General features: G+C 41.0%; 2 protein-coding genes across 7 annotated transcripts in view; one reads left to right on the top strand and one right to left on the bottom strand.

The window, feature by feature from the left end:
* Window positions 1–832, top strand: part of LOC121880518 — a 177,714-nt gene extending 176,882 nt beyond the window's left edge. For 5 of the 6 annotated variants that reach the window (XR_006091561.1, XR_006091560.1, XR_006091558.1 and 2 more), the window contains one exon: window positions 680–767. The gene's annotated coding sequence lies outside the window, so the exon portion shown is untranslated. Of the gene's footprint in view, window positions 1–679 lie in introns of all 6 variants that reach the window. The other variant, XR_006091559.1, reaches the window with a different exon arrangement.
* The window catches only part of rnf144aa (ring finger protein 144aa), a 33,101-nt gene that overhangs the window by 8,439 nt on the left and 9,613 nt on the right, over window positions 1–15,049 (bottom strand). Inside the window, exons 2-5 of the mRNA XM_042387797.1 lie at window positions 5,210–5,360; window positions 3,868–3,972; window positions 2,735–2,795; window positions 694–910 (exon numbers count right to left, since the gene is read on the bottom strand). Coding sequence (XP_042243731.1) covers window positions 694–910; window positions 2,735–2,795; window positions 3,868–3,972; window positions 5,210–5,344 — 518 coding nt within the window. The 5' untranslated portion in view covers window positions 5,345–5,360. The remainder of the gene's footprint in view (window positions 1–693; window positions 911–2,734; window positions 2,796–3,867; window positions 3,973–5,209; window positions 5,361–15,049) is intronic.

The following is a 15,049-nucleotide window of genomic DNA, read 5'->3' as shown; positions in this document are numbered from 1 at the left end:
AATGTTTGAAGAAGTAGTAAAAATATGCTGGATAATGTTGATTGATAACATTATTATATCAGCATTGCAACTGCTGATATAAAACTGAGCAAACTTTTATCACTCAAGTCATTAAATTTAATTAGTTATTTAAGTTTTCGTCAATATATTTCTAACAGTAAAAATATCAGTTTTAAGTGGGTCAATAATAACTTAAGCAAATTAATTTATACATACAATTACATTTTGGACCAATTTAAAGGGTACTTTTATTACATTATAACAGGTGATTACACTATCCAGTAGCTAATACTAATACTAAGCGCAAGTTCACATATTTAGATAGTTTGTTTTGTGTGACCAAGGGTCCAAAACCCAAAGATATTTAGTTTAATATCATTGAATAGCCAGAAAACCAGCAAGTATTTGCATCTGAGTAGCTAAAACAAATTTCTTTTTGACATTTTTGCTTAAAAATGCCTTTTTACCACACAATTAGTTAATTACCAAATAATAATTTTTTGTTGATTGACTAATCACTTAATCATTTCAGCTGTAGCTAACACTTAATAGTTGCTGAAAGCCTCAAAGAGTCACCAGAAAAGAAACATGTATGAATGTGTTTGTCAGTATATGTGGTACACAGACACAGATGAGATAAGACAAAACCATTGTTAAAAAATGTAAATTATCTCAACAGGTAAAAAGCAGTACCTGTTTTCTCCTGGAAGGAAGGAGGTAATAGGCAGGTTGTTCTCCTGGCAGGCCTGCCCGGGGTGCCAGTTGGCCTTGCAGGCCGAGCAGAACTCCAGGGCACAGACGGCGCACTGGACCAGCTGGGGCAGTGTCGGAGAATCTGCTTCCTTTAGTTGGCACACGGCCTGGCAGGTTGAAGAAGGGCACCACGTCCGGCACGGGTCCAGCAGCACCTCTAATAGCACAAGAGAAGTGCCAGCGTTATGGACAGATGCTCCCTTAAAAGGATCATTTCAACCCCATCACAAAAAATCGTTTTCACAACAGTTTTTTGGTAGAAAGTTGTCAAGTTGGTGTTGATGTTTTGGTTTGAGTGACACCTGCAAAAAATCTATTCTACGTATTGCGGTGAAAGCCAAAATAGATGTGTGGACATTTCAAAATCTAAGCACAGAAAACCAGAACTCTCTGCATGGCTGCATAGACATTTTCAGGAAGGGACAATCAACCTCCAACCTGAAATGGAAATGCAAACTTGTAGGCTTCCTGCTCATGCATATTTTATATAATGTACAATTTTCAGGGATCATTTTTGTACTTGCTTATGTCGGAAAACTGCATTTGTAGAGATGTTCATTTTTGTCTTGCTGTCTGTAAACAAATTTCCATGACTTTTGAATGTGTGTCATTTTTAGTTCTGAATCATTTTCTATTATATTCTCAGGTGGTAAAGAGATGAGTTTTTGTGTTTTTTTCCTCCAGTTCTATTCTAAATTCATAGCATGATGCACTTGCCCTTACATCCTCTCCTTCCTTCCCCTTGCCTCTCTGCCAAGAACTCCGAGCACACGTTCCACATGCACTCTTGGCTCAGCCTGAAAAATATGGAATGGGTACAGCAACTGTTCTGCCTGACTGGATGGGACATTGATGAGACGGCTGACTACCCTTATCTAGGCAGCATCAACAGCTTTTTCTGAGGATTTTTGATTCATTTGCAGGACCCCCCTCTGTGTTCCTATATAAGTGTTTGTGCTCATGCATTTATTCAACCAAGTGTGATCTGCATGTTCTGTGTACAGTTTGTGCCTCTGTGTAGGTGGAGAAACCTGCATGACGAGTACCATCAAAGAGCGATAGCACTGCTTGGTTACTGGTTTCGATTGTAGCGAGGGATCTCTAATATTACTGATTAGCATATCTACATTGACAGCATGCAGCAAAGTGACACAGACCTGCCATTATCTTTTCCAGCACTGATATCCGAGCCTTTTATCAGTAGGTTAACATTTATTCTACAAACAGTGTGAACTGTAGACACTGAATATGTAGCGGCACACTGAGACAGAGATAAAAGGGATTTAACTAAAATATATTTCTGTGCTAAGAGAACAGCCTCCATCAGAGTCAGGCAGACAGTTTACGAGACTGGTGCTGAACCAATCCAATTACAGTCTCTTTAAACAAAGTCTGGAAGGCTTTGCCCTTCATGTATATTTGATGGGAGCTGGTGTTATACTTTGATGATGATGACAGGGTTGAGTCTGAATATACAGTACAAATCAGACAAGGGTTAGGCTTGAGTACCTGTGACAAGAATATTCGCCAACTACATGATTATTTGCAGTGAGTGAATGGTACCAGTCCAGAACTGTTTTGTGTCAGAAGTTGTAACTGAAACTGTTAAATCTGTTAACTGCTCTTCAGTTTGGACATGAAAAATAGGTGGAAAGAAAGCATCTGATGTTGGTGAAGATTTGCTAAGCAAACAAGTATAGCCCAAATCTTTTCTATTAGCTTTCCTCAGATACCCCACGGTGTAATTCAATAGCAGAACAGTCCACAGGGGGTGATTCTACACAGAATAAGCCGCAGATCGGCTACACGTGCTGGACTGGATTGTCGTCGTCCTTTTGTGTGTCACGGTGAAATACGGTAGCCCGGGGAAGACAGGAGGGTCCACGTGTGTCTGCGTTTGACAGCCCTTGTCCACACAACACCCACTGAGGAACTCTGGAGCAAACACTGACGTACTGCGGCTGCTCTTGCGTTTACTCACCCCTTTCGAACTGAAGTTTCTTGTATCTCTGCATCATCTCCGTGGCCACCATGCACTCAATCTACAGGGAGAGAGGAGAGGAGAAGTGGGAGGGAAATAAGCAGGTCATTGTGCGTATTTATAGACAGAAGCTGTGAGAAGCGATTATACATTCAGAATGTGAATTTCATTTCCAGAACAATGTCAAATTTCAACAAGATCAGAACTTGCTACTTGCTTACCAATAAGGCCCTTCATCCCATTCTCAGACAAAAAGGGGAATACAATTGCCAGAATATATTCAAGGTGCATACACAGGCCCACTCAAGGTTAAATGTACTCATTTACTGGGTAATGAAATGAGCATACGAGCTTGTAAAAGAGCAGTCAATTATAAAAAAGGTGAAGGCACTGCTGTCAGAGCAGACAGGGATGAGGAGTAGTAGTGAGGGCCGCTGACACTGATTGATTAGAAACATAAGGCCGTGGTGGGCTGAACCATGCTGTGCCTCCGAGCCTCCGAGACCAAGTGAGAGTGAGGGTGAGTCCATCAACCAAACTGCCTGGAGGGTGAAGAGTGCTTTGCCCTCCGATTGACCTCCGCTAGGAAGGCAAGCATGTAAGTACACGCTCATTATAATGCAATAAACACACTGGTAGGTGCAGCGCAGTGGTGATCTTGAGTAAGGCTAGGGCTTTGAGGGGGTTTGGAGGTGTTAAACTAACTGCAAACATGTTCATGTTACCAACTGGGACCTTTTTATTTGACATGAAAAGGAGCAGTATGATAGGAGATACGTGAGATGGTAAAAACTGATCTGTAGAGATAAGAAACCACCATGTACTTTTGTTCATTTTATGCACACGCACCTCAGGTTCAGCATGTACTACATTTGCATGTACAAAGTTACTTGCAAATTTCTATTCACCACTGTGTGCAAACCACCGTTTATGGAAATTGCTGCTCTGATAAAATCTAGTTTCATGCCGTCTCAGAGCGAAGACATATTGGACATCTTTATTCACTGTTCATGAGCCTGATGGGCTGCGGGGAATGTGGTGCTATTGACAATCAGTCACCACCTAAAAAGGACAAACTAATCTAATGTCAATCAGAGTAAAAAACAAAATCACACTTTTCCTTTTATCAGTACCTCGTTTTCCTGCAAGTGTCCTCTTTTGGGACAGGCAGAGTCTGGACAGCTAATTGCAGTTTCAAGGCCTTCTTTAATCAGGAGCTCCACATACTGCTTCAGGCACTGAAGGAGAGACAGACAGACAAACACAACCCGGTTCAATATCTAATCAGTTAGCCAGACGGAAAAAAACAAGAACAAACAACAACCGGATCATGCACCAGGAAAGTTGGTAAACAAACACCGGCCATAGAGTCTATCTCGATCTCTGTCTCTTGTCTGTTGTCTAAGAAAATGCGGCAGGAGTACATGGTGAATATGTGATGGTATGTGGCGACAGTATCTGATGAAAACCTTAATTCTGAAAAACAGCAAGTTGCCAACAAGCTGGTGAAGAAAGTTTTAAGAGCCAGATATTTCCCACAGGAGTTAGTGGAGGCCAAAACAGAGCTAAAAGGAGAGAGAAGATTGGAAACACAAGTCCAAATAAATTCAAATCTTGCTCGCCGTCCGCTTGATGTGTAAATATACAATTGTTTTCTAGCAGGTTTGCCACATCAACTTTTGTTTGTGTAGGGGAAGACAATGATACTGATTGTAAGATTAAATGTATGGAACAACTGATGACCTATCCTTTATGAACTAAAAATCCTTAAGATTGTGTGAGATTTAATACATAATGTCGCCTTAAGCATTTACTGGTCCAGTCAACTGTGTATGTAGTTTCCTCTTTTCTTTCTTTCTTCAATGTAACCAAAATATCTTCAGTAAATATCAAATATGAAATTACTCATAAAAAAACAGTAGCTTGAGTGAGATATAAGGCACTCTTTGTGTTGACATCATGACTGACCTTTGTAGAATAAACGGTACAACTGAACTTTGATAATGACCGCCGCCACTCACAGTGTTCTAAGGAAGAAGCTATTTTTAGTGGTCCCTCTCGGTTTGTTGTTTCCTCATCTCTGAACTAGATTGTTTAGGATCTGACAGTGGGTGTTACTATTCCTCCCTACTAGTCTGGCCTTTTTCACACGGGTCCTGTGTTACACAGGAGGGATGTGAGATTTGTAATAGATCCTGAGCTCATTACTGATTACAATACCGTGCAAATCCTGCGTGGTTCTTATTAAGTTAAAATCCATCTGAAAATCACATTTACTTTAACAGTGATTTGGGCGACTTATGTTCATTGAAGTGTATTGTGAATGAACTAATGTTTTTCTGCACCAGCTCAATAAAAAAAATTCTTTTTCTGGTGATGCATAAACCTGATTTGTGGATCATTTCTTTTTTACTTAAGTCATCATTCTGTTGACAGCTGCGAGAACCTGGTTGATGTGTGTTGTGTCCTGCTCACCAGTGTACAGAAGACACATTGGCACTGTGTGATGGTGGTCATCTGCTCCAGAGGGAACTCTCCAAGGCACAGCTTACATGAGACCAGGGGGTCTACGGCCAGCTCCCAGGTGGGACGGTACCGCGCCGTGGTCATCTTCACCGCCACAGAGCTGAAGAAACACACAAGAAAGACACAAAGAGAGTAAAAATGTATCCCGAGACGAAAACAAATTTCAAACGGATACTATTTATAATCCTGCTGATGACAAAAGGAAATTCTCAAAGTGAGAACATATCTGGCTCAGCTTTGTTTGTGTCTGTCTACATAATATATCCAGAGTCCAAGATGTGCTTTATTTGTTGTGACAAAATCAGCATCATGAAGTGAGCACAGACTGAAAATGCATTGTGAGTTGTGTCCAGTGAGGGTGCACACACACATACAGTCCTGCTATATGCAGAGTGACACCAGCTCTCGGCCTAAATGGCCCTTGTCAGCTGTGTTCATTTTTAATCTGGGCCTCATGCTTTGTAACAGTAAAAAACAAAAAAAAGAAAAGAAAAGAAAATACAGTTCAGAAGCTCCTGAAACTCCCGTAGCTATCAGCTATCTTGACACCCTGTGAAATTTTCACTTCGGATGAAATAACACTTTTTTTTTTCCCCTTCACTGCGCGTCATCGCGTCTCTTTGTGAGAGTCAGAAAGGGTTATTTTAGGCCGTCTCGTCTCACTCCCCCCCCTTCCCTCTGTAGCTGAGAGCAAAGAGCACCCACTCGGCTGTTTACAGGAAGTGGTCCCGCGCACACAGCGTCAACACTGTCAAGCTCTCCCCGTGCTGCTTAGCAACCGGCTGAAGGAGGATTTCGGAGGTGGAGGGGGCATAGATAGGAGGAAGAGAAGCATGGCAAGAGTAGAAGAGACTGGGAGGGATCGCGGTTCGCTTTAACTGGTCACAGCACAGTCCGCCTCAATGTGCAGCTGCCTGTTCACAGACATTACAGGAAGAGGACAGCGGGTGGGAGGAGAGGGGTTCACATTATCACTCCATGGACTCTTGTGCTGACTACATGTGCTACCCAAAGAGGGGAACGGAGAGAAGAGAGACAGACAGCGTGTTCTGGTTTAGCAGAGATATGATATCACTTCACACCGCCCCTTTTAATAACACATTTAATCTTATAAGGAGGAGGAGGAGGAAAAATGCAGGAGCTTATGCATCCACCGTGTATTAACTGAAAGGCACTTCAGTGGGACACAAGGTGAAGGCAATCCACAGATGATATGGCAGTGAGAGGGAACTGGGACAGAGACTAATCAGTTCTTGTAATGAGGAATTACATGATGTGCTCAAACCTTAGGAGCAGGGTGATCTGTCAAGAAGGTGCTGAGGACGTGTTTGTCTCACATACAGTCTTTGCATCTTTATTTTTTTTTCTTATCTCCTCTCCTCATTCATTTGTCCCCACATTACCTGCCATTATGTAGGTTGTGTCAGTTTCTTTAATGCTGCTTGGTGATGCAAGGACAGAGGAAAGAGGAAGGAGGAGGATTCCCAAAGGATTATTATTATTGGAAACACACCGATTGGAAATCTGTATGTGATTCTATACTGCAGATGATCTGATGAACAGCAGCCGCAATCAAGGAGAGAAGAAATAGCAGCACAAATTTGGGCGTTAGAACATTTTTTTTTTTTTTTTATTGGATAAATGTGTTAAGTGAAGGTTTCTCAAGTGTCTCTTAAATAGCCAGATGGTCTGATGATCTTTCACGACTTGGCACATTCAGAGAGATCAGGAGAATATGATTCACATAATATGATTATTGCTGATGAGCCATATGATTTATGTTTTTTTTCCCACATAGTCAAATGATTTTATTTAGAGTGTCTTTAGCTGGTTTCATTGCTGGCTTGTGTCTGTTCTGTTCTTTCAGCGTTTAACGTGGTTTTGATTGTCTGCAAGTGTAGTTTCCTGTTTAGTCTCAGTGTAGCGATCAATCACATGGGGCAGAAACAAAATCATTTCATATTTTCCCGAACGGGTAATAAACTATTTCAACATCGATGAGGAGGAGAAACAAAATGCATGAATGAGCATGAATAAATCCAGATGCAAAAATGAAACTGGTAAAGGAAACTGTTTGTCAAAATGTGCAGATTTATGTGACAATATTCAAAATATTTCACTACATCATGTTAACACATACTCCAAATCAACAAGATGGTACAGAGCAGTTACTGTACAAGCCCACTGACAGGTGATCCGGCTGTGCACATGTTATCAGTAGACTGATGTCGATTCAGATGATACTGGGCTGGAAAACATGTTTGCTTTCTTTAAAATCTGATTGCCTCAGTTCTATCTCCTTCACATCTTTTCACTGTGTCTTGCGTAGGCGGAGTGACGAAAAAGAAGGAAAGTGAGAAAACTGAGAGGACAAATAAGATGTATGAGATGCACCTCATGTCTGACTCACGCAAATCACCTGGCATTCATCCATCAATCCACCATCCGTCACGCTGACCGGAAAGCACTGAGCGTTGAGTCAAGGGCCGGGGTTTGGTTTTAACTTTGGCAGGGTCAGTTTTTTGTCGGACAACCAAAATAAACTTATCTCTCTCTTTTGTCTTTCATATGCACACATAGAGAGCTGGACTCTTGTAAACATAGTTACAAAGGGCTTTACAATAAAAACAGGACACAGAATAAAAATACAAAAAGATTAAAACTAAATAAAATACCATAAATAATACATGAATTAACCGAAAAGCAATTTTAAAAAAGCGTTTTTTTAAAAATTGATTTAAAAGAGGAAACTGTTTGCAGCCCTGATCTCCTCTGGGAAGTCATTCCAAAGAAGGAGCCCTAACTGCAAAGCCTCTTTTGCCTTTCTGTCTTAAGTCTGGACCTTGGAACAGCGAGAAAAGACGAATCTGAGGATCTCAGGGAGCGGGAAGGAACATAAGGCAATGAGAGGTCCAAAATATAACTTGGGGTGAGGTTTTATAAGTAATCGATGAACAATAGCCAGTGTAAGCCAGGATCGGCAAAATGTGATCATGTTTCTTTGTTCCCAGTTAAAATCCTGGCGGCTGAGTTTTGGATGAGCTGTAGAGAGAGATTTTTTTACTGATGCCAGCGAGAGGGGAATTACAATAGTCCAGTCGACTGGTAATGAAGGAGTGGATAACAGTTTCCAGATTTTTGGCAGGAACAATAGATTTTCGACTTTAACGAATGTTAAAAGAAAATAAATGTGTAATAACCTGTAGGTAATGTGCTACTATGTTTAATCTGCTGTAAGACATCTTCAAATCTCACCTGAGCTTACAGTTGGTTGATTTTGGCAACAAAAAGTTTCCTGCAAGTAATAAAATATTGGATTAATTACAGAACGTTCTGATTAGATCAGCAGTTACTGACACTTTGGTTTTCATTTAAAAAGGACCTGATGTCTTATTTCCACCTTTGGGAGGCATTTTCGCCTACAGTAATAAAGTTGTTTAAAAAAAATGACATATCTGAGCAATGATCACAAACCAACAACAAATTAATTCCACGATGTTTGAAATGTTTAAACTATAACACAGAAAACACACAAACCCAGCAACTCTGCAAACATCTTACTGGGAACATTATGTGAAGTTAAAATGACAAGATCGTTTGAAAAAATATCGGTAGGGACAATTCGGCAACAACTTGACATTGGTAGGAACATGTCCCTACCATCCTTACCCAAATCTACACCCATGAGCAGTGAGGGAGCTCTATTATGTTGGTGCTGAACTTACAAACAGGACCCTGTGGGGATGCGTGGAACGGCGTGTGCTTTGGGTGGTCAAAATTTAAAAAAAGACACATGGAACGAGATTTTACCACTGAAGTAATTAAATCACACTTGTAAATGAAGCTACACTGGTGAGCCATACTCAATTGACTGCAAATAAGCCGTAATATGTGTCATAGTGATGCGCGGATCGCAGTTATATCCGCGGGCACCGCGGGTCAGGCGGGCTGAGTCATAAAAATTAACATTCTGATTAATAGCGGATGGGTTGCGGGTGGGTGAAATAATACATCACTTATGAGGGAAATATTAATTACATTCTCTAAAATGTGAACATATTTTAAGCTTCATTTTCCGTCAGGCACAAATTAGCAGACTAGACTCATTGCGCCAGTTGCGGGGTCCATTTGTCTTAAGCAGCAATGGCGGCAAAAAAGACAGTGGGAGAGCTGCAGGCAGACAGAGGCAGCATACACTAATGTTAAGCTACTATATGTGACAAGGCACACACACACACACACACACACACACACACACACACACAGATATATTCTTCTGCCACATGCACAACTGCACACACACGGAGAAGAAGAAGGGGAGGTGGGTGCACAAACACACGCACAAACTAAGGTTTTTCTAAACTAAGGTCCACTCGCATATTTGGGCTCAAAGATGTACGGATGTTTTTAGTATCCATTTTGAGTAAGGAATGAGAAAAAGAAGTGAAATCCTAATACTACTGTGTGTTTTACATAGCCTCCAGAAGCTGGCCAATCAGAACAAAGTGGGCTCATCAGAAGGAGGGCCTTAAAGAGACAGGAGCTAAAACGGCCTGTTTCAGACAGAGGCTGAACTGTGGGGCTGCATAAAGGGCCAGTATAAAACAAATAAAGAGTTTTTTAAACTGTAAATCATGCAAAGATATTCCAGTAGAGCCCCAGAACATAAATATAGACCTGGAAATGTGCATGATAGGTCCCCTTTAAAAACAGGACAGACCATCATCAATGTGCAAAACAAAATGAAGCATGATCTGACAGGGTTCGAAAGGGGTGAATGTTGCAGGAGCATCAGTCATAAAAACTTCAAAATGATTTAATGTAGCCACAGAGGAAGAGCTTTCGTGTTTAAGCTCATTATTAGAAATGAACAGACACTTCCCAGCATAGGTGCTTACAACTAAAAACTTCAGTCTCGGTAACTGAATCAACACCTCTGCGGTAACCTCAAATCTGTACAGCTGAGAACATGAATGACATCATTTCCAGGAGGACTGAAAGTTGTCTGTCTGTTTATCTTCCTTCCTGTCTGCTAGTCTCTGCATGAGCCAAGCCACTGAACTCCATTAGCAATGTGGCAAAAAAACAAAAAAACAACTCACAGTAAAAAGCAATTTACACCGTACAAACCAAGTCTTTCTAATATAGTGTGTACTTTTTATTTGAATCTACCTCTCTACTCCCAGACTTTATATTGGCTGTGCAAATGCTGACAGACTGGGTCGATGGGGACAAATGAAATAGTTTTGTAAGGATGGCCTGAGGAGGGGAGAGGGAGTGAGAGAGAGGGAAAGAGCGACAAAGGGAAAATGAGTTTTCATGAGAAAAGGTGGTGCAGTGCAATCTTTCTGCTGCATTATTAACTAGAGGGTCCATTATCACAGAGTAACACACACACACACACACACACACATATATATACAGTATATCGGAGCAATGGGACTGTGCATGTGGGCCACTCATGCTCAGTGTGCTCATTTCAAATATAGCCTTCCAGAGCACTATACATCTGAAAAGATGAGGTCAGAGAGCTAAAAATCGATAAAGTGGAGAGTCAGAAGTGAGTCAAAAGTCAAACATCCATCCTGAGCAGTGGTCACCATGTGTCGGTCATCAGTCTGAAGGGGCTCCACTCATAGTTGAAATGGTAAGAGCGGCATTCATGCGATAATGATTCCACAACCGTGACACACACACACGCACACACACACACGCATTACATTCCATTGCATAACAGAGCGGGGTGGGGGTGGGGGGGTTAGTAATGGTCATGGAGGAGCGATTGAGGAGAACTTCTCTGGGGAGCTGAAAGGGAATTCTTGCTGCAGTATACATGATACCAAGCTTGTAGCGTTCATTTTGAACCTGCAACACGTGCAGCGTTGATACATAAAGATCAACTAAAGTATGCAAAACAAAGATACAGGTCTTTATACCAAAACACAGATACACACGGCAACAACAATAACCTAGCCTTCGCTCTAAACCCTAAACTGACCTCAATCTTAATCCAAAGTTAATTCTAATCTTTAAAGCAAGCATTCACAAAATGCCCCCACTCTAGTGATGTCAAGCTTTAAGTGGCACTCTTAAGGACAGTATGTAAGCATTTCTAGTCTCATTATAATGTGGAATTTGCTGTAAGTTCATTGTTTGATAATGTTTGTACAAACCAGTAGTAGTCAAATTCAAATTTGCTAGAGGTGATTCTATTATCACAGCAAATAGAAATTTGGAATTTTTTTAATGATCTTTTTAGTGCTAAATTGTTAATCAAAGAACCAATTACTCAACAGACAAAAAAATAACAGCCAACAATTTTGATTTTTAAGTTATTTGTCGAACAAAAATGTTCAACATTCACTGGTTCTAACTTTCAAATGTATGTGAGAACTTGCTTTTTTATATTATTTTAAATTGAGTACTTTTTGATTTTGGACTGTTCTAAAAAAAAATTGAATAATGAAAATAGTCATTAGTTGCAGCCCAGGATTTCTTTTTTTTGACACCTTTGGTGTTTTTGCCTGTTCAGTTTCCACAAAAAGTGACGAGCCCGGTCTGCATTCAAATAAAACGCTGTCGCCTAGCATAAAAAAAAACAAAAAAACAATAAAATGCAAATTCTCATCTGAATTCACTCAGACAGTGATGGGAAGTGAGGGCAGTGAGGAGAGAGGAATGTGAGAGAGAGAAAAAAAAAGGCAGAAACAGTCTTTCAGCTCACCATTTTCACCTGTGTGTAATTATATAATGTCACATCAAAGTATTGCGTAAGACTCTATTTATATACCTCACCTATGGCTAATGTGAAAGAAAGCTGCAAACAACTGTTAGCTGTACTGGGAGTGGGAACAGCCCACACATTTTTCTCACTCATTTTCTCTCACACACACACATACACATACTGACATTCTTCCATGCACAAAGCTGTCCCTCAGCTGATTTACAAGACTCTGCTTTCATCCAATAAGACAAGTCAGGGAGTGCAATGAAGGACGAAAACTGAAGGCCGCACTGTGTTCAGCCAGAGACGGGAGAGTAGTGTTGAAATGGGGGTTGAGCCATGCAGATGATATTCTACCTGAAGCCTGGGGACAAGCAAACACAGTAGACTTGTCGTTATTTGCTACAGCAAAATTAATGTACTGAGAAGCATGATACGATACTAGCTGACTTGGACTAAATTTGCTCCGACCGGCCTTATCAGCGAAACCTAATCTCGCCTCAAGTTTACTCGTGTCAACATCTCTGTCTGGCAAACTGCTACAGTGATTTCCTTTTGTCTCACTGGACTCATTCCTATAATTGCATTCTGCCAACACATATACTGTTTACTCAAACAGCATGCGATTTCATTCATCTCAAAATCCACGTATATTGAATCACCTGAAATCATGGCAATTTGTGGTTGAGAAAAGAAAAAAAAAAAAACCTAGATTGGCCTGTCTATGTGGTGATCCCAGTGAGCTCAGGTCTGTAATAAGCACTTAGTGATCCTGCCGTCTTCTCCTCCCTCCTCTGTTCCTTCCTGCCTTTCCTCCCTCAAGAGCCCAGCCCTATGTTTCAAAGCCAATTAGAAGGGCCTTTAAGTTTCATTTATGTCATATCCTCTATGTGTCCACCGTTGCAGAGGAAAAAAAGGAGAGAGACAGAGTAAAGTGAAAGGAGGAAAGTGGCGATGTGCGAATTTAGTCTATTTTCTAGACTCTCTTGGCTCACCTTTACTGCCTGCGATTATTTCTTGACACCTTGTTGTGAAGTTCACACCAGGCAACGGAACTAACAGCCCAACAGACCACAGAGAAAACACTAACACGCTAAGCACACATGCGTGCAGACACCAATGGTTAGTTAAAACATATTGTAGATGGAGTGGACAGAAGCAAATAATACTATGGGAGTTGTCAATGTAGCATATAACAGGGGTTTTCAAAGTCTGAGGCTGTGGGTCTCGCCTCAGACCAAGCTTGGAAACTCCACCTCCCCCCAGTTTACTTGCCTTGTTTCGCTCAATTCCTGAATGCCTATGGGATCATGATTATGTTATTTGATCCCATAGACACTCAACAATTGAGCCAAGATAGCCTGATACTGCTGTTTGACATGACCTCAGACCAAACCAAATACATAAAAAAGGTCTGTCTGAAGGCATTCATTTGTTTCTGACTGTGGGAAAGTGGGAAAAACAGTAAAATTCCCCCAAACTACTGTATCTCAGAACTATCTCTTTAACCAAATCACACACATTTAGGCTATTATGTGATCTCCTTTTGATAACAAATGTAATATTTTTTCACTTTCATGGCCTCTGAAACTGTTTGGTGCCCAATTGGGGAGGACCACCTCCTACTCTGAAAACCCCTGGCATATAACAAACATCAGGGAGGCTAATTTTAAGCCATTTCCTTAACTGATCATCAGCCATGTTACTGACCAGCGCAAAAGTATTGTTATAAAATCCCCTTCATCTAACAGTGACTACTGCAGTGAGTCCAGAGTAAACCTTGCTAATGCTCAGTCTGTCATAAATAATAAGCAACTGTTTACCTTTTGATGGCCACCTGGAGAATGACTGATGGGAATCCACTTTCAGTCTCAACACACAGTACCGGAGACACAAACGTATGTGTGAAAACAGATCTTCTCTTTCATATCAAATCAAAATTGACACAAGTCAAGTTGAATCTTATAGCCCTGGGGCACAAATTCTGCCCTGGCCTGGATAGTAATAGACATCTTTTGCATTATTCAGACAGATAAATAAATAAAATACTATTCGATATTCACTGGGAACTATTCCCACTATTCCCAGAGACCCATTTGCGATTTTCACAACTCTGTCTTTTTGTATTGATGTCATGTTCTTTAGTGATCTGATGCTTGTCTGAATGAGCCAGAATCCACAACAAAATCTAATTAAACTGGAAACCCAAAACCCTATAAAACACAGGGTATAATGAACTGCACCACCTCCTTCCCCATAAAACACACAGACAGAAATGAATCATATCTCTTCCACAGGACAGGTTATTGGGAACCAGCCTGTCATACTACAACTAAGTATGTTTAAGGCAACATGGTCCTGACCCTTAAGGCCTAACAAAAGCTAACAAAATGCCAATGGCACAACCGAATAAGGGAAAATTATTTGAATGAATGAATGAAGTCCTGCTGTGGAAAACACCCTCTCTGATGGCACAGACTTTGCAAGCACACACAAGTATGCCCCTGCTATAGTTTCTCCAGTTTTGCGATAATGGATATTCTTGATGGGACCGTAAACTCAAACTTTGAAATCCCTCATCTTCGACAAAGCTGATGGGAAGCATGTCTTTAGCTTAGGCTGTTGTTCGCTCTGCATGTCTACCATCAAACTCTTACTTCGCCTGGTGACAAAGCTAGCCATGGATTGTTGATCTGTGGATGGGCCCCCACCTTCTGCTGGGTGCTTCACTCTCAATTGACTGTGCATAGTTGTTGTAGACTTGCGATATTGCTAGCTTTTCCTGACAGAGTTTGCACTGCACCTTATTTTCGTTTTTTTTCCCCCACACAGAACTTTTTGACAGCTGTAGTAGCATGTTTGTGTGTATTGTTTGTACAGTAGCATCTAGCCCATCTCACAGTGCTGTAGCAAATGCTATACTGCCCTTGTCCGGGAAAGAGCTGAACTGAATGTGCCACACATGTTTTTACCAGCACCTGGCAGTAACGTGTTACTACCCGGCGATAAATCATGCCAGCGTCTATTTTGAGCACATTTACTGTAGGCAGAATATAGGTCATGGG

Source organism: Thunnus maccoyii, chromosome 16, assembly GCF_910596095.1.
Source record: "Thunnus maccoyii chromosome 16, fThuMac1.1, whole genome shotgun sequence".
Lineage (NCBI taxonomy): Eukaryota > Metazoa > Chordata > Actinopteri > Scombriformes > Scombridae > Thunnus > Thunnus maccoyii.
Note: the sequence above shows the minus strand (reverse complement) of the source record. Positions and strands in the feature narration are given on the sequence as shown.